The sequence below is a fragment of the Balaenoptera physalus genome (assembly GCF_965194825.1).
Source record: "Balaenoptera physalus genome assembly, chromosome: 2".
Classification (NCBI taxonomy): Eukaryota; Metazoa; Chordata; class Mammalia; order Artiodactyla; family Balaenopteridae; genus Balaenoptera; species Balaenoptera physalus.
Window position 1 is genome coordinate 129,505,408 of NC_138883.1, and position 21,865 is coordinate 129,527,272.

At 44.7% G+C, this 21,865-nt stretch overlaps 1 protein-coding gene and 1 long non-coding RNA gene across 15 annotated transcripts in view; one reads left to right on the top strand and one right to left on the bottom strand.

The window, feature by feature from the left end:
• Nucleotides 1-21,865, top strand: part of ADAMTS17 (ADAM metallopeptidase with thrombospondin type 1 motif 17) — a 373,038-nt gene that overhangs the window by 259,630 nt on the left and 91,543 nt on the right. For all 14 annotated transcript variants that reach the window (XM_082448434.1, XM_082448435.1, XM_082448436.1 and 11 more), the window contains 4 exons: nucleotides 7,680-7,760; nucleotides 16,057-16,214; nucleotides 19,166-19,325; nucleotides 21,475-21,610. In XM_082448434.1, the coding sequence (XP_082304560.1) occupies nucleotides 7,680-7,760; nucleotides 16,057-16,214; nucleotides 19,166-19,325; nucleotides 21,475-21,610 (535 nt within the window). The remainder of the gene's footprint in view (nucleotides 1-7,679; nucleotides 7,761-16,056; nucleotides 16,215-19,165; nucleotides 19,326-21,474; nucleotides 21,611-21,865) is intronic.
• LOC309654486 overlaps nucleotides 1-21,865 on the bottom strand; it is a 551,553-nt gene that overhangs the window by 248,959 nt on the left and 280,729 nt on the right. The window lies entirely within an intron of this gene.

Below are 21,865 nucleotides of genomic sequence, written 5' to 3' on the forward strand. Positions count from 1 at the left end.
GTCTAGAACTTTCACCTTTTCACTTAAAGAAGCACTTTACAGCTTCTCTTTGGCACATCCGAGTTGCCAGCATCATTCCTCTGGCGCTTTGGGGCTGTTATTAAGTAAAATAAAGGTCACTTGAACACAAGCCCTGTGATACCACAACAGTCAATCTGATAGCTGAGATGGCTACTAAGTGACTAACAAACAGGCAGGATATGGTTGACAAAGGGATGATTCATGTTCTGGGCAGGACGGAGTGAGACTGTGTGAGATTTCATCACATTAGTAAAATGTCATGCAATTTTAAACTTATGAATTGTTTATTTCTGGAATTTTCCATTTAATATTTTTGGACTGTAGTTAACTACAGGTAACTAAATCCACAGAAAGCTAAACCGCAGATAAGGGGGCTACTGTATATAGAGACAACCCATCTGTGGCATCCTTCTTGAAAGAGTCTGCAACACAAATGGGAAAGACCAAGATAACTGAAAAGATGACCCATGGGAAAAGCAAGATAACTCAAATAATAGAAGTTCAAAATCTGTAATAACTATTCTTAGATTTGAGAAGTGAGTTTATCCATAAAACCAATACAGAATGTCATGAGAAGAAGCAATCAGAAAACAAAAAGGAGATCTCAAATATTAAAACTATGACCATCATATTAAAACCTTGTAATAAAAGGCACCAGAAACAAATGACAAATGACAGACAGAAAAAAAATGTGTGTGCAACAAGTCTAGTGAGTAAAGAGTTTGAGTCTAAAATGTATTAAATACATATTAATAGATATTAAAATATATTTCCAAGACTCCTGCTTATCAATTAAATCAAAACAAAAAGCCAGTAGAAAAATGGGCAACACTTATGAGCAAGACAGTTAACTGAAGAGTGAATGCAAACGACCAGTAAATATGTGCTAAGATGTACGGCCACATTTATAATGAGGGAAAGACAAATTACGTTTATGACATAACAATTTTTCACATCTTGAACTAGCAAATATCCAGAGGATTGATAATATCAAGTATTAAGAAGTCTGTGAATAACATGTATTCTCCTGTGGTATTGGCTGACTTCTATATTAGTTAAGCCATTATGGAGGGCGATTTAAATGTACATTTAACATTTAAACTGCATGTGTGTTTGACCCAGTAATTCTCACAGCTGGCCTGGTATGACATTGTTTATATACACAAGAAGACATGTGCAGAGCTGTTCATTGCAGTATTATTTTTAGGACCTTTGTAGAGATATAATTCACACATCATAAAATTCATCCATTTAAAGTGTGCAATTCAAGGGGATTTAGTACATGCACAGAGTTTTGCAGCCATGACCACAATCATCCCAGAAAGAAACCCCACACCCATTAGCAGTCATTCCCCATCTCCCTCCTACCCCAGCCCTAGGCAACTACTTTCTCTGTCCATCTATTTGTCTATTCTGGACACTTCATATAAGTGGCATCGTATAAAACATGGTCCTTTGTGACTGGCTTTTGTAACTTAGCATAGTATTTTCAAGGTTCTTCCTTGAAACATCGATCAGTGTTTCATTCCTTTTTTTTTTTTTGCTGAACAGTATTCCATTGTATGGTTATATCATATTTTAAAAATACATTCAATAGTTGATGGACATTTGAGTTGTTTCTACTTTTTTGGTTAGAATGAATAATGCTGACATAAACATTTGTGTATACGTTTTTGCATGGACATATTTTTCATTCTTCTTGGGTATATACATAGGAGTGGAATTGGTAGGTCATACGGTAATTCTATTTTTGAGGAACTACCAAACTCTTCTCCAATATGCCTGCACAATTTTACATTCCTACTAGCAATAAGTGAGGGTTCCAAATTCTCCACATCCTCTCCAGCACTTCTTATTGTTTATCATTTTTGTTATAGGCATCCTAGTGGTTGTGAAGTGGTATCACATTATGGTTTTGATTTGTATTTCCCTAATGGCTAATGATGTTGAGCATCTTTTCATGTGCTTCTGGCCATTTATATATCTTCTTTGGAGAAATGTCTATTAAAATCCATTACCCATTTTTAAATTGGATTGTCACTTTATTATTGAGTTGTAAGTTTTCTTTATATACTCTGGACACAGTTCTTTCATCAAAATGATTTGCAAATATTTTCTCCCAGTGTATGAATTTGCCATTTCACTTTCTTGATGGTGTCCTTTGAAGCACAAAGTTTAAAATTTTGATATGATCCACTTTATTTTTTTTCCTTCTGTTGCTTGTGCTTTTGCTGTCTAAGAAACCATTGCCTAATCCAAGGTTACAAAGGTTTACTCCTATGTTTTCTTCTAAGAGTTTTATAGTTTTCGCTCTTAGATTTAGGTCCATGATCTATTTTAGATGAGGGTTTTTTGTATGGTTTGAGGTAAGAGTCCACCTTCATTCCTTTGTATGTGGATATACAGTTATCCCAACACTGTTGAAAAGATTATTCTTTCTCCATTGAATATTCTTGGCATCTTTGTTTTAAAAAATCAATAAGGGACTTTTTTCTAGACTCTCAATTATATTTCATTGATAGAAATATTTGTCCTTATGCTAGTACCACATTGTCTTGATGATTGGAGCTGGCTAGAAAACTTTGAAAGCAAGAATTGTCACTTCTCCAACTTTGGTCTTTTTAAATATTGTTTTGGCTAATCTGGGTCCCTTGTATTTGCATATGAATTTGAGGATCACCTTGTCATTTTGAGCAAAACAAGCTGGAATTTTAGTAAGGATCGTTTTGAATCTATAAATCAATTTTGAAGTATTCCCATCTTAACAATATTAAGTCTTTTGATCCATGAACATGGAATGTCGTTCCATTTGTTTAGATTTTCTTTAATATCTTTCAACAGTGTTTTTGCAGTCTTTGGTATAGAAATCTTGCACATCTTTTGTTAAATTTATTCCTAAGTGTTTTATTCTTTTTGATATTATTTAAGTCTAATTGTTTTCTTAATTTTATTTGGAAATGTTTACCCCTAATGTATAGAAATGCAGTTGATTTTTGTATATTGATCTTACATCCTGCAACCTTTCTGAACCTGTTCTAACAGATTTTAGTGGCTTCCCTAGTATTTTTCTATATATAAGATCCTGACATCTGCAGATCGAGATAATTTTACTTCTTCCTTTCCAATTTGGATGCCTTTTAAAAATCTTTTTCTTGCCTAATTGACATAGAGAGAACTTCCAGTACAATGTTGAGTAGAGATAGCAAGAGTGAACATCCTTTCTGTCTTCCTGATCTTAGGGGGAAAGCATTATTTTACCATTAAGTTTGATATTAGCTGTGGGGTTTTTGTAAATGCTCTTTATCAGGCTGAGGAAGTTTCCTTTTATTCGTAGTTTGTTGAGTATTTTTATCATGGAAGAGTATTAAATTTTGCCAAATGCTTTCTCTGCATCCACTGAAATGACCAGGTGGGTTTTGTCCTTTTTTGAATAAATTACATTGATTGGTTTTTATATGTTAAACCAACCTTGAATTCCTGGGATAAATTATATTTAATCATGGTGTATAATCTTTCTTTTTATGTTGTTGGAATAGTTTGCTGGTATTTTATTGAGGGGTTTCGTGTGCCTGTTCATACATGATACAGCATTGTTTCTAAAAGTGACAATTTTGAAATAACCTAAATGTTCTAAATGACAGTTTTGAAATAACCTAAATCAGTAGGGGCGTAGTTACATAAACTACATAGCAATTTAAATGAAAAATAAGGAGAGCTATACATACTCACATGGAGAGCTTTCCAAGACACATCATGCTTTTTAAAAAAAATGTAGTATAATACAATAGTCATAAATGTTATTCCTAACAGTTATATAAAATATAGACAAATAAAAAATATACCATGTGATATTTTCATATGTATATTTGTGTAGATATTTGGATAAATAGTAAAATATCTGAATGAATATATACCAAACTAATAGTGGCAGTTCCCACAGGGGAGGGGAGTGGGATTAAGGGGACTTGAGATTTACCTGTATTATTAAAATTTTGATAATGGGAAAATATGCATGTATATTTCTGTAAATTTAAAATACACAAATGTTTACAAACATAAAAATTAACTCACTGATACACACAAACCCATGTCCTAACAAATTTTACTGTAAACTAAGGGAAAGTTCTGTTAGCCCACAACACTGTCCTGTTCTTCCCACACAAACGTAGAGGAAGCTGGTACAATTAGAACCTGTGTCACTTAAAAATTAGTACTAAATTTAGAAAGAGAATTAGTACAGGATCAACACACATATACTGCAATAGGAAAAGGATAAAAGGGACTAGGAGAACAAATGACTGATTTAAAAAAAACTCACCAGCAAAATGTTACCAAGGAGAAGATGAAAATTTTGACCAAACGTTATTGCCATAAATTCCAAAAACTGATTAAATAATACCCTCAATAAAAGAAGAACTCATTGATAAGATATGAGATCTCAAGGAGTAAGCAGTGAAGCAACAAAGGGAGATGAAATGTGACTCAGCTGAGGAAAAATGTAGAAGAAGAAAATGAGTCCATCACAGAAACCAAGTCTGCGTGGAAGCAAAGGAAATCTACACTGCTGAGAACACAATGAGAAGCATGGGGGACAGGACTGAGAAAAATGAGCAAAGCAAAATGGAAACAAAGAATCAGAAGGATAAGAGATTAAATGAGCACTATGGAAAAAAAAGGGGGTCAAACGTAAATAATTTGGTATCCCTGAAAAAAGAACACCAAACAAATTGATCAAAAAAAAAATATATATATATATATATTTAAGTCTAATAATAATAATATAGCTTTCTGTCCCAGGAAAAAGTTACACGAAACTATGAATAGCCTAATAGTTATTAGATTTTAGAGTTAAGAATCTTTTGAGTATCTGATCCAAATTTTAGGTAAGCTAATAAAGGGAAAACATCAGATTGGCCTCAGACTTTTCCACACTAGCATTCAATGGAACAATTCAAATAGTAGCCTCAGAGAAAGAAAGTGTGACTCAAGGATCTTATAGCAGCCAAACTGGTATTCAAGTATCAGGATAATGAACAGTATTTTTTTTTTTTACTATATTACAATTCAGAAACTGTAATTTTCTTTGCGCCCATCTCAAAGAGAACAAACTTGAGGCAAGCAGGAATTTATTGGAAAAGCTGGAAAAAAGACACGTAGTGAACATTAAATTAATTTTTAGGACTAAAACTAAAACAACTGCAGGAATTATCTTAGAGACCAAAAGATAAATGTCATAAACTAATACAATGTAGGAATGATTCGGTAAAAGTTGAAGAGGGGTGTAAGAGAGTGGAGGGCGGTATACTTATGCTGATTTCCTCATCTTTTAATATCCAGAGATTAAAATATTTTACTTACAGCTAAGTCACATAATAGAAATATAAATATAATTAAAGGTTCACAGGAAGACATCAGAATAAAAAAGAAATAACAATGAACTAAAATGTATTGGTGAAGGAAAAACAAGACTGAGATACCGACCCACACACCATGTTAGCCATGACAAGTGTGATTACAGTTAAACTGCTCTGAAGTCTTTGTATTGTTTGGGAGAAAAACAATATGATGATCTCAGTAGATGCAAAAAAGCACTTGATTAACTTCAATACCTCTTCATAACAAAAGCTCTTAACATACTAGGGTAAAAGAAAACTTCCCTAACCTGATAAATGATACGTATCACATTCTCACTGCTGACATCATTTTCAGTGGGAAAACTCTGGAGGCGTTTCTCCAACATCATGAATAAGACAAGGATGCCACTATCTCATGTGGCATACAACATGGTTTCGTAAGTTCCAACCAGCATGGTGAAAGGAGGAGAAATCCAAAGCATAAGGATCAGAAAGGAAGAAACAAAACTGTCATACGGGCACATTTCAGTTAGTTACATAGAAACCCAGCCAAAAAATAACAAATTATTGTAAACGATAAGAGTGTTAGAAAGACAGCCAGCCACAGGATGTATCTTATCAGATCAATCTACTTTCTACTATATCCTTTTATAACTTTTGAATTTTACGCCTTGGACACACATTGCCTAGCAAAACTCTTTAATTATTTTAAAGTTATCCCTGATCTTTTAAAACCATATATAATATCCTATTGGCATAAAATGATGTGTGTATGTTTATATGCATTAAGAGATGCTGAAAAGGCTGGTCATCAAAAATATGGGTAATTTTCTTAGTGCAATGTGGTATAGGTTGGTTTTAGTTTTTCCCTTTTTGTGGTTTGAATTATCATGTACTATATTTATAATGAAAATAAAGCCATTTTTACTATGAGAAAATGAGGAAATAAATAAACTCCTCAAAATAGATATTTCCATAATCTCTACATACTTGGGCCCAGAAATCTCTCATTTTTAAAACTCCCCTGCTGATTTTGATGATCACATTTGGGAACCACAGGGGTAGGATTTATCATCTAATTTGGGATCATCATCTAAATCACTGAAGCAAATGCACATTACCTTTGTCTAAAACCCAAATGTAAGCCAAAACAAAATGATTACCAGCCTGCATTTCAGAATCTCACCATTATGTTGGGCTCATTAATTGACACAGTTGCCCAGTAACCAGGCATCAGCCAGCCCCTGACCTCCTCCCTGGCAGCCTCAATCATTTCCTCCTGAATCTTCGCTAACCACCTGCCGTTCTGGGCACATGTGGGGTCAGAGCATGGGCAGAAGGCCCTGGCCTCTGAGGGACCCCATTATACTTGGAAATACTCAAGGAAATGGACAAAAGTACATACTGCAACGGTTGCAGAAACACCCAAACAGCAGTGAAAGCAGGAAATGGTACTCGGTATTGAGGCAGTGGTTTTGTCATAGGGCAAGTAGCCTAGCTTCTGCTGTCATCCCATGGAATCAGGGAAAAGTTCAAAGTACAGCAAAGAGCCAAGGAATCCAATAGATGACACAGCCAGGGGCACTCTACACCCGTGCTCTAGGGAGGTGCTCTTCACAAAGAACTCCAGGCTCTTAGTTTGCTAGGGCTGCTGTAACCAAGTACCACAGACTGGGTGGCATAAACAGGAGACACCTATTGTCTCACAGTTTTGGGGGCTAGTAGTCTGAGATCAAGTTGTCGGCAGGGTTGGCTCCCCGTGAAGGTGAGGAAGAATCTGTCCCATGCCTCTCTCCTAGCTTCTGGTGGTTTTCTGGCAGTCTCTGGCTTATAAGATGCATCATCTCGATCTCTGCTTCATGTTTACACGGCGTTCTCCGTGTGTACATGTCTGTGTCCAGATTTCCTCTTTTTATAAGTACACCAGTCATATTGGATTGGGGGCCCACCCTACTCCAGTATTACCTCATCTTAACTAATTACATCTGTAGCAGCCCAGTTTCCAAGTAAGGTCACATTCTGAGGTCCTGGGGGTTAGGACTTCATCATATGGATTTGGGGGTGGGAGGACACAGTTCAACTCATAACACATGCAAGTGGTGCTCTCTGGAATTTGGGCAGCCAGGAGATTCTGGCCCTAGCACACTTCTTGACTGTCTTGATTTCTCAGAGCTCTGCAAACCTGTGGGCTCTGAAATCACCATGGGGGTGCAGCAGTGTGGGTTTTGGTGGGGGGGTGCTGCGGGGCCTCTGATGGAGGGTAGAGGTCTGGTCGGCTCACCTGTGTGTTATCTGTCACTACAGGTTATATTGAAGCTGCTATCATTCCAGCTGGAGCTCGAAGGATTCGCGTGGTGGAAGATAAACCTGCCCACAGTTTTCTGGGTAAAACAAAAAATGGTTTGACTCATAGTTTATGTTCTGAGCATCGATTTGGACAATCAGGCTGCTAATTTGGTTCAGCAAAATGCTGAAGGGGTGCTCTCAAGCCATTGGTTTTATACTCATATTTTAGGTGTAATGATATAAGTAATCAGCATGGACCAAACAGTGCTGTTGTATTTGGCTCAAGTGCAGCCATCCCCAAGGTAGATGAGGGGTGAGGGGAAGGGGTGAGTAGGAACCACCAGCTTCAGACAGGAAAGCGGGTGACAGAAGAGTGAGTGAAAGAAGTTGTGAGGAACTGGGATAGCCTAAGTCCCCGAAAGTAACCCCAGGAGACCTCAGGCAGCCCTGCCCCCTCCTCCCAACTCTCTTACCTGCCTCCCATCCACCTGTGTCCTGGAGGCCATAATGGCCGCTGCTGTTGCTGCTGCCAGCCTAGGACCTTGCTGTCCCTCGGGTTGACATCCACGTCAGTCTTCATCAGCCCCGTCCGTGGTTTTTCCCACCTCCCCGGCATGGACGCTGGCCCAGTCCTGCCTGGCACTGTTCTCTGAAACTGTCCCAGCTGTTGTTCTACAAATAGAACGATGCTCGTAAATGCTTTCCAAAACGGGGCCTTGTGCTGCTCTCGGCACCTTCTTCAAAGTGATGGCCTTTTTACTAAATTCTCAAAGAGTCCCCCTCCTTTCTGCCCACCTAAGGAAATTTGGTCAAGTTTACCAGCATTTGCTTCAGAGCCCCATCACCCAGTGTCACCCCCAAAGTTAGCCTTTCCAACTGGTACACTGGCCCTCCCCAACCTGGAGATGACATTCCTGCTCCCCAGAAACACTGCGCCTCTGTGGGAGTCTGACATCGCCTTTGACCCTTATCTTATTCAAAAATCATGATCCCAGTATCTCAGGTGCTGGGGCAATTCCAAGGTCGGCTTACTGGCCCTTCCATAAAACACTTGCCCTGCAAGTAAGTTCCTCAGCTTCCGGTCCTGCCCTCCGAGACTTGCCAGCACTGTTCCTCCAGCCCAAGGTATCTGGTGAAAATGGGAACATTATTTTTACTTCTACTTTTCTGTGTGATATAAGAATGACAGAGGGATGTCAGAATCTCTTAGATCACTCAACACCTAATTCCTGTGGTAAAAATGACTTTTCACTGGAACCCATCTTAGGGCCGACAAATAACAACTAGTGGATGGTGCCCGGGGAGACAGCTCTCACGGTGGTCCCTCTCCGCTCCTGAAGCCTGAGGGCCACACATTCCAATAATAACAGTGACATCGACGTTGTGACTCCCAGTCATTGAGCCCTGCTCTGCTTTGCAGACCTGACCCCTAACCCCCCAATGTACTGCAGAGAATTGACGTGCCTATTTCACAGAGGAGGAAAATGAGGCTCTAGGAGTTCAGCAGCTTGTCCAAGCTCCTCACTGCAGCTGGGTCTGCTGCAACTCATGGAGCCTCCCAGAATAGCTCTGAGGTGTCAATCACAGCCAGAGATCGAGTGGGGATGATTTTTCACTGGAGAACATATGTTAAACCTGCCCATTGCTACTGCTTCGGTGTGCGGATTTCAGAGAAGCAGATGTCCATCCCGAAGAGATTGGTTCAATGTCTCAGGATGAATTCTCAGCTCCCCAGAAGCACTGGACCTCCCTGGGAGGTTGGAGCCAGCCTCTGTCCTCTTATCTGGAAATCACAGTTCCAGTATTCCAGGGTCTGGTGTGTGCACAAGGGAAATCCAAAGGTGGTCCATGCTTGTTAACGTTTCTAAAGTTAGTTCAACAAGCCTTGTTTCCACTCGGGGCTGGGTGCTTTGGAAGTCAACCCTGTGTAACTTTGAATTACTCTCACATTTCGGGAGCAGTTCCTAAAGAATTCACCCCACCTACCTTCAACCCATGCTGCCTGGCTTTCTGCTCAAAACCACCTGGAACAGGAAATGCCTCTGCAGTTTGCATCCATAGCTGAGAGCAGAGCTGGCAGAACTCCGAGTGGAAATAAAAGGAGCTGACTCAACGCCAGGATTAGAAGTAGGTTGAACGTGGGTCAAGTCTTCCAGTGGAATCCAGGAGGGAGAGAGACAGAAAGGAGCCTGGCTTCTTCACAGCGCCATGCAGGAAGTGGGCATGCAGACGGGATCCGACCTCTTGTGCCTGCCCCCAGGCAGCTCCAGAGAGGAGCTGAGCTATCCCAGCAGGAATGCCCCCTCCCTGCTCCCTGGAAAGGCTCAGGATCTCTCACAGTGCCCGGAACTCCAGGGACATTGTATAAATGTCCACAGAGAGATAGAAGGGCCCTGAGGGAAACAGACGGTCACCATATGACCTCACATTCCAGGCCATTGAGGAGGTTTGGATCTGCTGTGGTAGCAAGGGAGAGCATGTGCCGTCTTCATCCATGCAGAAGTCTCTCCAGCTGTTGAGAGGCTTCTGAGGGCTCCAAAGCAACACACACAAAAGCAAGTGCTGCTATATTTGTGACAGGGTTTAAAACATCCAACCTCTGAGGCAGGATCAGCAAGTGAAAATATCCTCACCAGCAAATCAGAACTACAGACATTACAGATAGAATCAAGTCGCTCAGGAATTCCCTTTGTTCTTAACTTTATATTTCCCTATCAAAGCAGAGCATTTGTAATCATCTTAATGACCCCTGTTGAGTTTCTAGGCCTAAAAATTCTAATTTCAAATATAAACTAATCTCAAAATGCTGACAGATGAAGGGGGCTTGCACATACCATTGATGCCAAAGGATTGAGAGGAACGGGAATTTCTGGGGCCCAAAACTTATTTAATTTGGGAGGCCTTGTTTAAGGGAAAGAATACACTACATATAGGGCCTTGGAAAGGACTGGTGCACGAGAGCGGCCCCGGAGCTTCGGCCTCCCCAGCTCTCACAGACCCTGCTCTGTGAAGCTTTCTCCGGGGTGGAGGCCACTACAGATGGGCCAGGAGTGACCTGCACACTCTCCCTTTGGGGCTGACACGGCCCCACAAGGTGGTTTTCTCATCAGACTCCACATTGAACCTATCAATTCACTGTCAGTGATGTTCAGATCTTGATGTTCCAACAGACCTTCTGAGGCTGCAGTCTTACCCTTTTGAAGGGATGTCAGGTGCTAAACTCCAATTTTATCAGGAAGTTCTGATTTCTCAGCATGGACCACGGCAACCTGCAAATTTTGAATCCTGCTGACTAAATGACTCACCCCAGAGTCAACAGGCTTGCAGCAATCCCCATGATTCTTGGAACTGCTGGCCTCCTACTTAGAATTCTGCCTCTGAGTTTTCATCCCACTGCAAAATGCATGAAGGGGTGTCATCATGATCACACTGTCCTGAGAAAGGGGCGCTGGCTTTCAGACAAGGGGTCAAGTGGCAGTTGTAAAGCTGAGATTGCGGTGCCTGGAAGTTTGCGGCCGCCGTGCAGATGGCTGCCGCAGAGCTTGGACAAGCAAAGTGGATTCTTTCTGGAACCATGAGAGCCCCAACCCTGACCACACACATACCCTGAGGCTGTGACGGTATGAGATTTTGCCAATTCAGCCACCCCAGGCCAGGACCTCCAAAGCAAAGACAGGTGACTTCAGAAGTCCTGGGAGTGCCCAGCAGTGGTATGTAGATGGGAGAGGTCACGGTTCGCATCTCTTCCCATCTCTGCCTTCACAGAGCTCACGTGGATAACTTGAAACCTGTCATGTGGGCACATTTACACCTTGCATAGTGACAAGCACTATAAATCTAGGCTGCTTTCCCCAGAGAGCCTGCCACCAGCACTGCACTGTCTGGCGTGTTCCTCCCCATCCTGCTGCTGGCCTTTTCTGGAAGAGCCGGTGAGCCACTGCCTGCCTCTCTCACTTGCCCTCCCCTCTTCCCTGACCATACTCACTCCTCCACGGCCGCCCCTGCCCACCCTGCGGACCGCCTCCTGAAATGTCACCTCCCCCAACCCCTACTGCCAAGCAGGACACTCCCCTGGTGGTGAGAGGGTGGCACGCTACCAGGCTCAGCAGGGTCTTCGTCTGTCCCCTGTGTCACCCACGGCGGGTGCCTCTGCCGGCAGAAGTGGGGCTTCCCCAGGCGGCCCCCACACCTCTGCGTGGCATTTCTATGGATGGGTTTATAATCGGCTCCAGGTGTGCCCTCCTGCACTTTTTCCAGTCCTTCCCACTCTTGACCTCACAGGTGTTTGACTTTTGGCACGGAGGCGGGGTGGTTTTCAGTTTATAATCCAATAAAGTCCTTTTAGAGCACCTTAGAAACAAGGCCAAGTGAGAAAGAGCTGCCTCATCCCAAACAAAGTGCCGGACAGGAGCAGGGCCCAGGAGAGCCTGGATAGAGTATACCGGGCCTTCTGAATCTCAGGGGGTACTAAGCTGACGTTAGTGAGGATCCTAGTGTGATTTCTAGGAATCCATACTAGTAATTTTCTTTCTCAACCTGCCCTGCCCCCATCATGGTTAGTATTTTTTAAAAACCAACCTCCAAATGTGACATGTGAAAGCCAAACCCAGTTCTCAGTTTCTGTGTTATCGGCTTCAGACACTGCTGGATCCAGGAGCTTAAAATGATATCATGGGAAATAGAGTCTCTATCCTGGCACTGCTGTCCTTTCTCAGTTGACTTTAATCTAGGAACCTCTTGCCACATACTGGCAAGACTTATATCAAGTCTCTGGGCAACCTGTGGAAAGAAAGCTCCTTCTTCCCAAGGTGAATGAAAGTCTTAGAATTGACTCTTACCTTCCAGGGTTGGGTGATGGATGCACTCCTGGAGCTAGGGTGGAGTTTGGGGTCAGCCACATGTGACTGGGGGAAGAACACATCCCCAAAAGCTCCTCTGGGCGTTGTTACTTGCAGAAGGAGAGAGAGATGGCAGGCAGCAACACACTAGATGCTCACAGAAGCCCTAAGACAGAACAAGGCCAGGGCCCAGCCCAGGGCACTGAACGCAGGAGTCGACTGGGGCACACGCGTGGGCTGAGACAGGAGGAGAGGGCCGCCCCAATGTGCACCTGGTCTCTGTGTGGGAAATGGGTTCTGTGGGGTGACCCCAGCATGACGGGGGTCAGCAGACAGCTTTACACAAACTCGTTCTGCTCATCTCTCTGATTCTCAGTTTCAAGGGTTCTCAACATGCTCGTGTCCCCACCCCAGTGACAACGACAGTGAGCCTTCTCTTTCCTTCTCCACCTCCGTAGCCCCTCTCTGTCACCTTCTCTTCCCAATCAGACTTCCAATATTCCTTCACCTTCCACTTGCTTCTCCACATGGGGCAGGGTACCTTTCTCCCTCCACCACCCTGCACAGAAACTGAGCTTAACAAGGAGGCAAGGAGCAACAGCCCAAGCTGCCCACACGCTCCAGGCCACCTCTTCTCCCTGCTTTTCCTGCAGTCTCAGCTCAGGGCTCCTCCTTCAGAAGGCCTTCCCCACCTGCCCCAATCTCTGCCCACACAAGCGTGCACGGGCCCCAGACTAGCCTCTGTCACTGAGCTTCTGGAAGTGTATCGTGTTTATCTGTCTTCTCACCCGTCTCCCTTTCAAACATTGAGCTCCCAAGGGCAGGAGCTGTGCCTTCATCACCAGCTACAAGGCCCTCAGAAAAAGGTGAGGGATTGGTGTAGGGATGTGTCGGCTGCTCCCTGTGCTTCCCTGACTTGTTTTTACTGAGGCTTTTCTTTTTTTTATTTAATTTATTTATTTTTGGCTGTGTTGGGTCTTTGCTGCTGCGCACAGGCTTTCTCTAGCTGCGGTGAGCAGGGGCTACTCTTTGTTGTGGTGTGCGGGCTTTTATTGTGGTGGCGTCTCTTGTTGCAGAGCATGGGCTCTAGGCGCATGGGCTTCAGTAGTTGTGGCTCGCAGGCTCTAGAGCGCAGGCTCAGTAGTTGTGGTGCACAGGCTTCGTTGCTCCATGGCATGTGGGATCTTCCCAGACCAGGGCTTGAACCCGTGTCCCCTGCATTGGCAGATGGATTCTTAACCACTGCGCCACCAGGGAAGCCCCTACTGAGGCTTTTCTTAAAGGTTTCTGTTCCCTCATTTGTCTGTCTGCTACTTCCCACCAGCCTGTACTGATTCTGAAAACCAAATTTACATATGCATGTGCAAGAAACAATTTTCCAAACCTTCAGAGAAATTGAAAGAACAGTGAACACCCATACAGCCTTAGCCTAGACACCCGAGTAGCTAACATGACCAAAAGTATTTTTAGGTTATTAGTTCACTGGAAGCTGTGGAAAACCATAACTTTAGTTATTTTTATGAGGGTATGTAGAACGTGAGACCCCCCCCACAGCAATTTGAGCTTGGAATTTGCTCTCTTTGAGAATATGACATTTGCACATTTCAGTGTCTGTCATAAAACTCTAGACTGATGCTATAACCTAAAGAATGTGGGAGCTTGGTCTGTTTAGATTCAGTTCTCCACATGACAATGTAATAGCTGTGTGGCTTTAGGCAGGTTACTTAACCTCTCTGTGCCCCCATTTCCACATCTGTGAAAAGAGAAAAATAATCCTTTACCTCAGAGAGTTGTTGGGAAGGTTAAATGGGTAAAAGCATATGGAGGAGCTAAACCAGAGAATGTGTCCCTTGAATGGGGACTTGCAGGCAGTGGCTGAGGAAGAGAAAAAGGCACAGAAATTGTGAGTATCCCAACAGTCTCGCTTCCTTCCAGTAGCCAGGAAATCTCGATAGTAGGCAGAATTTCTTGAAGGGAAGCATTCGATTCTAAGTGGTAGAGCTTTCTCTTTTCGAAGGCTTCCCTGGAGTCCTGTAATCCCCAGCCACTCACTGGGCAGCCACCCTGAGTATGAACCCCCTCCTGGAAGCCACCCTGCTGGAAAGCAGCCCTTCCCAGGTCCCTCAGTTTCTCTTGGCGGTTCCTGTAAGCACAGAGTCCTGAGCGTGCACCACCCCCTTAGGGGCCAGGAGAGCCTGCTGGGACCATTGTGTCCTGCAGACGAGGAAGTGGAGGCCAGCATCCCCCAGCTGCTTGTGGCTTGACCAGGACTGGACCCACCGGGTCCTAACCCAGCCAGGGGCTCGTGGACTCAGGGTTAACCGAAACCACTTCTGGGTTTCAACTCTCATTATCCAAAATCGGTATTAAATGTGGGCATTTTATTAATATTTCTGGCCTCATAAGCAGAGAGTAGGGAATGGGATAGAACCTGATTTCGCTGATTGTGGGTTGAGCAGGGTCCCAAGGTGATTGAGAGCATCTGGTTCTCAGGGGACTCTAGCTGCACTGGCAGAGAGCATGGCATTGGACTTGGGGTGCACGGAAAGTTTTATTTTTTGAGTGACACAAAGACTTACTGTCACCCATTTTCATTTGCCACCTTCTCCAAAATGCCAGAGTAGGTTCTAGTTATTTCTTTCTTTCCTAAATAACAAAACAACGCCAAAAAAACAGAATTTCACTGCAGAATGCTCCCTCATGAGAACCACATGACTCTAAAACCTAAGTGAGGAAACAACAAAGAAAGTCACTGGTGAGCACTCAGATAATAATAAATATATGGCTTGTGTGGAAAACCAAATCTTTGCTATGGCCGATCAGCAAGATGTCGATTCCTTGTCAGTTCCAACACACTTTGTACGGAGCGTGAGGGAGCAAAGTGTGAACCCAGCAAAGGCCACAAAGCTGAGGGTGGGAGGGCCCCCACCACCCACAAGACATCGGCTCACTGTTACTGCCATGCCTGTAGGCAGCTCAGGCTTCCAGACTCTCGTGTTTGGTAGAATGACACTTGTTTCTTGAAGGAGCATCTGCTTTACTAATCTAGGGCTATCAAATCCTTGAGAGGCATTGGAGTTAGGCTGCCCTCTAAAAAGCCCCAGGTGGGTAAGAGTAAAATGAAGGATGAATTTTGCTAAAGCTACAAATCCTGTTTTGTAGCCTTGGACAAGTTAAAATAGAATCTATTCATCAGGTGGAAAACCCCCTACTCTGTAAATCTCGTGAAATGTGATTGGGCTGTGGCTGTCTCCATTCTCTGGCGCTCCTCCCCGCACCCGCCACCGAATGAGCTGATTCTGAGACAGCGGCCCATGCTCAGAGGTGTAGGAGTCACGACAGCTGTCTCTCGGAGGGTCCTGGGGTCAGGAGCTGTTCTCTCCCTGTAAGCCAGGCTTCTGTTCTCAAAGAAAGCTCCCTTTCTCTCACTGCAGGCCTCCCTCTTCTCCCCTGTGGAGGTAGAGAGTGAGACCTCCAACCCACCGCTCAGGACACCCTGACTCCCTTCAAAGACAGACTGACTCCCCCGATTCCATGGTGTTCCATTTTCTTTCTAGCTCTCAAAGACTCCAGCAAGAGATCCATCAACAGTGACTGGAAGATAGAGCTCCCTGGAGAGTTCCAGATTGCAGGCACGACCGTCCGCTACGTTAGAAGGGGCCTGTGGGAGAAAATTTCCGCCAAGGGACCAACCAAAATGCCTCTGCATTTGATGGTAATTTGCCGTGCTTTTGCATTTGTCTTGAGACCGCTGGCTCCAAGAGGTCTACCAGTTGACTTCTTCCCTGAGACCCTGTGGGGAGGAGGTACACCTGGTTCCTGGTGGTTTACCTGGCCGCCTGCTGCTCGTGTCTCTCTCTTCGTCTTTTCTTATCTAATCCCTTTGCCACATGCTTCAAAATTCTGCCCTCTCAAAATTTTGCCCTAGCTCTTTACTGGCAGAACTCCCATCTTTTCCAAAAGGAACCACCTCCAGGAAGGAAATGCTTAGCCATGTGGCCGCCAGGGAGACTTGGCATTATTAAGCAGACAGCCCCACTCAAAGTCTATGTTTTAATATCAGATGGCTTAGATTTGCCCCACAGTTTGTATATCCACATCGGAAACTACCTTTTGGGAATGAACTGTTGACTCTGTTTCCAAACCAAAACCACTCAGGTTTTCCAGACTCTGCTTGCAACAAGGATTCAGGAATCAAGGGAGAACCAGATTCTACTGGCCTATTTACTCCCCAGGTGGCCTCGAGAAATCATGCAATCAGGCCAGATCAGGGCACTCTGGTCTTGTGTGTTGTCTCAGGGAGGACCCCATGCAAACCACTGAAACATCTGGTTATGCTGCCTTTTAAGAATGTGAAAGATCTCCAGGGACAGGAATGCCACCGTTGCCTTCTCAGGGTTCAGGACTTCTCGTGACTAACTTTTGATAGCTTGTAATTATTGATTCCATGTCTCCTTCCAAAGAATGGGAGTTGTGACAGCTTGTGTGCCTGCAATCAAAGCACATTTTGTCCTCCATGCCTGCCAAAGTCTCTACTTGGAAGTTCTTATCTCCCCATTAATTTGTGGTCACTGGCAACCTGCAGCTGTTCAAGATTAGGTGACACACAAGAGATTCCCAGGCCACTTCCCAGGGACTCTCCTGAGGAGACCAGCTCTGCGTGTGAGCAGAGATGTCACCCACAATGGCCCTAACCCTGTTACAATTTCTGATAAGAGTAAGGGGAGCCAGTTTCCACAGATGACATAAACTGTCCAGAAATCTATAGTGCAACACTCCACACACTAAATCTACTGCAGGTATATACTTGCAAGTTGATTTCTGGGACCTAAGAACCGGTACCTAAGTCATTTCTCTGTGATTAGATTGTTTCCTAATCTAAGTCATTGGAACAAATCCTCCTGTCCTGAGTTAAAAGCAGTCATTCAGAGGAACTAAAAGAGGAAGTAAAAAACAAGATAAAACCCAAGATAGCAGCATCACCTTTAGCATGTGAATTTGCTTTTCTAGCAAACACCAAGATGGGCCTATTTCCTTTCTTTCCCAAAAGCTTTCATAAACTGTGAGTGAATCACAGCCCATTAAAGCAAATGCACAGCCTGAATTCATTCAGACCATAATAAACAAAACTCCAGGAAAGCAATAACTACCACAGCTGAAGTTCCTGCCCTCTTGAACATTAATCACTTTTCTCTCTTGAAATATAATTGTTACTACCAGTTTTTAAACCTAGAAACGAGAGGAGCCCATCTGCCTCTGAAGGGAAATCCATTGTCCCCTAACTGAGGTGTCCACATTGCTTGCAGGGTCAGCAGCACCCGTAGAGCCACGGGGACCTGCATTTGAAAGCAATTATGCACACGCATACAAATTATATGTGGCTACAAAATTGCATGAAATTGGTTTCATATGGATTCTCAATTCACCAGTCTTATTCCCATACTGAGATAATAAAGATCTCTTTTAAAGCCTTTTTTTTTTTTTAAAAAACTGGAGGCATTTCTCCAAATGCATTACTGCAAGTCTCTTTCTTGGAGAAGTGGATGTTTATTCAGTTCGGGCTGCTCTTAGCACCCCACCCCACCCCGCCTGCAACTGCAGCCCTTGGAGGGCTGGGAGATGCTTGGGAGGGCGGGCGGCTCCTGTCGTCCAGCACACGGTCCATCTGGCCTCCCAGGTCAGGTGGAGCACCCTCTGCCTCCAGCTCCTGCGGGCCGGCTCTCCCAGACCCCGGGCTGGAAGTGAAGTTGCTAGCTGCTTAGACCCAGGACCGCCCCCTGGTTCCAAGCCTAGCCTGAGGACATACCACCCACAGCCAGGCCACTTGAAGCTCCCACAAGAGTGCTGCTTTTGCACCGTTACGTACACGTAGAGAAATAAAGCCAGTGGAGCACCTCTCTCTCTACAGGGCTTGAAACATGCATTACCAAACAAAGAGCAGGCCCTTCCAGTTCCCACTTACTAGGATTTCAGACCCAGGGGTCTCCAAGCTGCACGATGATGGCTCCCCTCCCCTCACTCCCAGCTTTAAGCCCTGCGCCAGGCTGTGCCACCCTGTGGGCATCGTCATCATCCTAGCTCCCATGGCAGCAGGAAGGCTCCTACATCCTTGACAGGCATCCCCAAGGTTCCCCTGCAGGGGGCTGTGTCTACCCTTGAGCCTGCCTTACACATAGCAGTGACTGGTGCTCGGGGTGTGAAGAGTGGTGTTCATTTTCAAAGAAGTAGAGTAACCCTACTTGTTCAGATGCCTGTTTAGGAAAAGCAGTATATTTGTGTCTTTCTCGCCTGTAAGGGCAGCTTCGTGGGTGACTGTGGGAACGGGTACTTTGCTCTGCCTGGAGCAGCTCTCCATGTAACGTGCAATTAGAGCCCACAGATTTGCTAATCCCCAAATCCCTCGTCTAAACGAGTCCTCTCTCCAGTGGAAAAGAGTAGAACTCCCTGCCGATGGTTTACATAAGCTCCTGCCCTGAATTTGAGTATCTAGGGAACCCAAGACTGAAATAAAGGTGTGCCCCTGGAATGAACCTGTTTTGAAACCCTGAAAAGAACAGGTTCCCCCTGGTAGGGAGACAGCCACAGCACGGCTTGGCTTGCAAGTTCAGCAATCCTGGGAGCTTTCGCTTTATTTCAAAATGGCCTTTTATTTTGCTGCTGATCCAGGTGTTGTTATTTCATGACCAAAATTATGGAATTCATTACGAATACACCATTCCCGTAAACTACACTGCTGAAAATCAAAGTGAACCAGAAAAACCGCAGGACTCCTTGTTCATCTGGACCCACAGCAGCTGGGAAGGTTGCAGTGTGCAGTGCGGAGGAGGTGAGCAGTAGGGTCACGGGCTCATGGGGTGTGGGTTTTTGTCAAACAGAGAAGTGAATTCAGGGCACTCCATGGCGGGTGCACAGAGCCTGGGAAAGGCTAGCCACATAACCTGTATTTCCATGGAATGTAACCACGTCCCACTGCAAATCTCTCTGCAAAACACTTGGACAGAGTCTTCCAAACTCCTGCATGCTGGAGTTGTGCCCAGCTTTGCCTATGGCATGGGGCCCTTGGATGCTGATCCGAGTGGAGGTTTGGCTGATGTATGGTTGTGTCACAAGTGTGACAGGTGACCCTGGGAATGAACAGAACAGACTTCCATCTGTTGCTGTTTGGTAGAGGGGCACTGGAAGATGTTCTGACCCTCAAATACCCTTTCCTTTTTGCCCCAGTGACCAATGGAAATATAGGAAAACTAATGGAACCAACAGTAATACAATGGAAAGAAAAAGTCCTCCAACTCCAGTGAAACGTTCAGAGCCTGAGTCCTGGCTTCATGATTTGCCTCCATATATTAGCAGATGATTTACTCTCTCTATGCTGGTCAACCCTCATGCCCACTGCAGGGAGGAGACTCAAATACTGCAAAAATCGATATGAACAAAAGGCATCGTAGTCATTACTGTGTTGTTTAGGAGGAGCGGTTGGAAGCATTCTGAACTCTTAGCCAGCAGACCCCTTAGTACAGTGTATTCTATCACCCTGACAGGACACACAGGGGGGTCATGGGGGATGGATGCAGGATGGGTAAATTTTGATGGACACAGAGTTAGAACAGAAGGTTGACCTGGACTCTGGAATACCAACCCAGAGGGTGGGCTGGCAGGTGGGACCTGGGCATGGCCTCACCGACACTCAGTCCTGCGGGGCTGATGGCACCAAACTTTTCCACTGGGGCAGCTTGCTACAAACTAAGCGTGGCCCAAATGGAAGAGTTAGCAGGCTCCGTTCGCTGGGGGGCAAGGGGGTACTGTTCTGCTGCTGTCACTACTGGCATCCTTTTATGGCTCCCTGACTTCGAGCTCCCTGACCTGCAGCGCAAACCGAAATCTGGCTTGAGGCGGCTCTGTGCTTTCTATGCTTACACAAGTTGAGGGCTCCATAATTTTGAGTCACTTCTCCATGACAAATTCCCCAGGAGACAGATTGGTTGAGGAGTGTGGGATCCATATAGTCGTGCTTGACTTCCTGTTAATCTTTTATCATGACACTTCCCAAATAATAACAATAGGAATATAGCTAACATGAAGTGTTAACCCCTGCCAGGTTCTCTTCTAAGCATTTTATATGTATCAATTCATTTTAACCATCCCTAAAGCACCCTAAGGCATAGGGAAGTTAAGTGAGTCAGTCCAGTGGAGGAAAACAAGGCACAGAAACGTGAGGGCTAAGTAGCAATCCTATGCTCACTGTGCTAGTGAGTAAGCCAAGTCTGAACCCAGACAGCCTGGTTCCAAAGGCCGCCCTTCTAGCTCCCAATCATTCACCCCCACTCCTAACAAAGTCATGGACAAGTAGTGTGCAGGGTGCTTTGGGAACACCCAAAAGAATGACTACATCCAGCTGGGGTGACCGGTTAGTGAAGCTTCCCAAGAGCACGTGAGGCTTAGGCACGAGCGGCAGTTGATGGAGAGACAAATTCTCAGGTTGGGTCTGTGTCCTTCAGACTAGCCTTCCTGTTTCTCACTTCTCTCCAGCAAGTAGGAGTTCTGTAATAAGTAGCCATCATCTCTGATGACGGCTGATATACAGTTGTTTAATCAAGACCAGATCTCCATAGACTTTAAACATCAAATGAACAGATACAGAGATTGGCAATCTTTGTTGGAAATTAAAGACCCAAATCACAACTTGACGTCAATGAACCCCAAGCTTTCCAAGGACATGGCTGATCTGAAGTGTTGCCTCTTTCTGATCCTGTTCTAGAATCTTTCTCCTGCCCCATGCTGCCCCTGCCATGTCTTACACACCCTCATCCCAAAGATTATGGTTCTGCCTCTCTGACAAACAACAAAGCATTACAATAGTCACTTTAAATGACAAACTGATCAAAAGATGCACCTGAACACTCCTCCATAAGGTGAATGAATGGCCTTACCAGGTGTGTGTACCACGACCTCTCAGTTCTGTGTGGTTTGGTTTCCAGGGGAACGCAGAACCATCGTGTCCTGCACACGGATTGTTAACAAGACCACGACTCTGGTGAATGACAGTGACTGCCCTCAAGCCAGCCGTCCGGAGCCCCAGATCCGAAGGTGCAACTTGCACCCATGCCAGTCACGGTAAGGAGCTGTGTTCTCAAGTTTGGACCCTCCAGGGTAAAGCAGCAACGCCCATGAATGGGGGACGGTGACGCACAGTTAATACCACAGTCTTGCTCTGTGTTCCATTGTTGTTTCTGAGTGATTTCTGCTTGCTCAAAATACTGAATTTCTGGCTACTAAGCCAGAACTTTGATAGGAGTGTACAGTCCTCACTGGAAGGCATCTCATAGGGGGCCATCTAGTGAAAAAAGAAATAACCATCCCGCATACTTT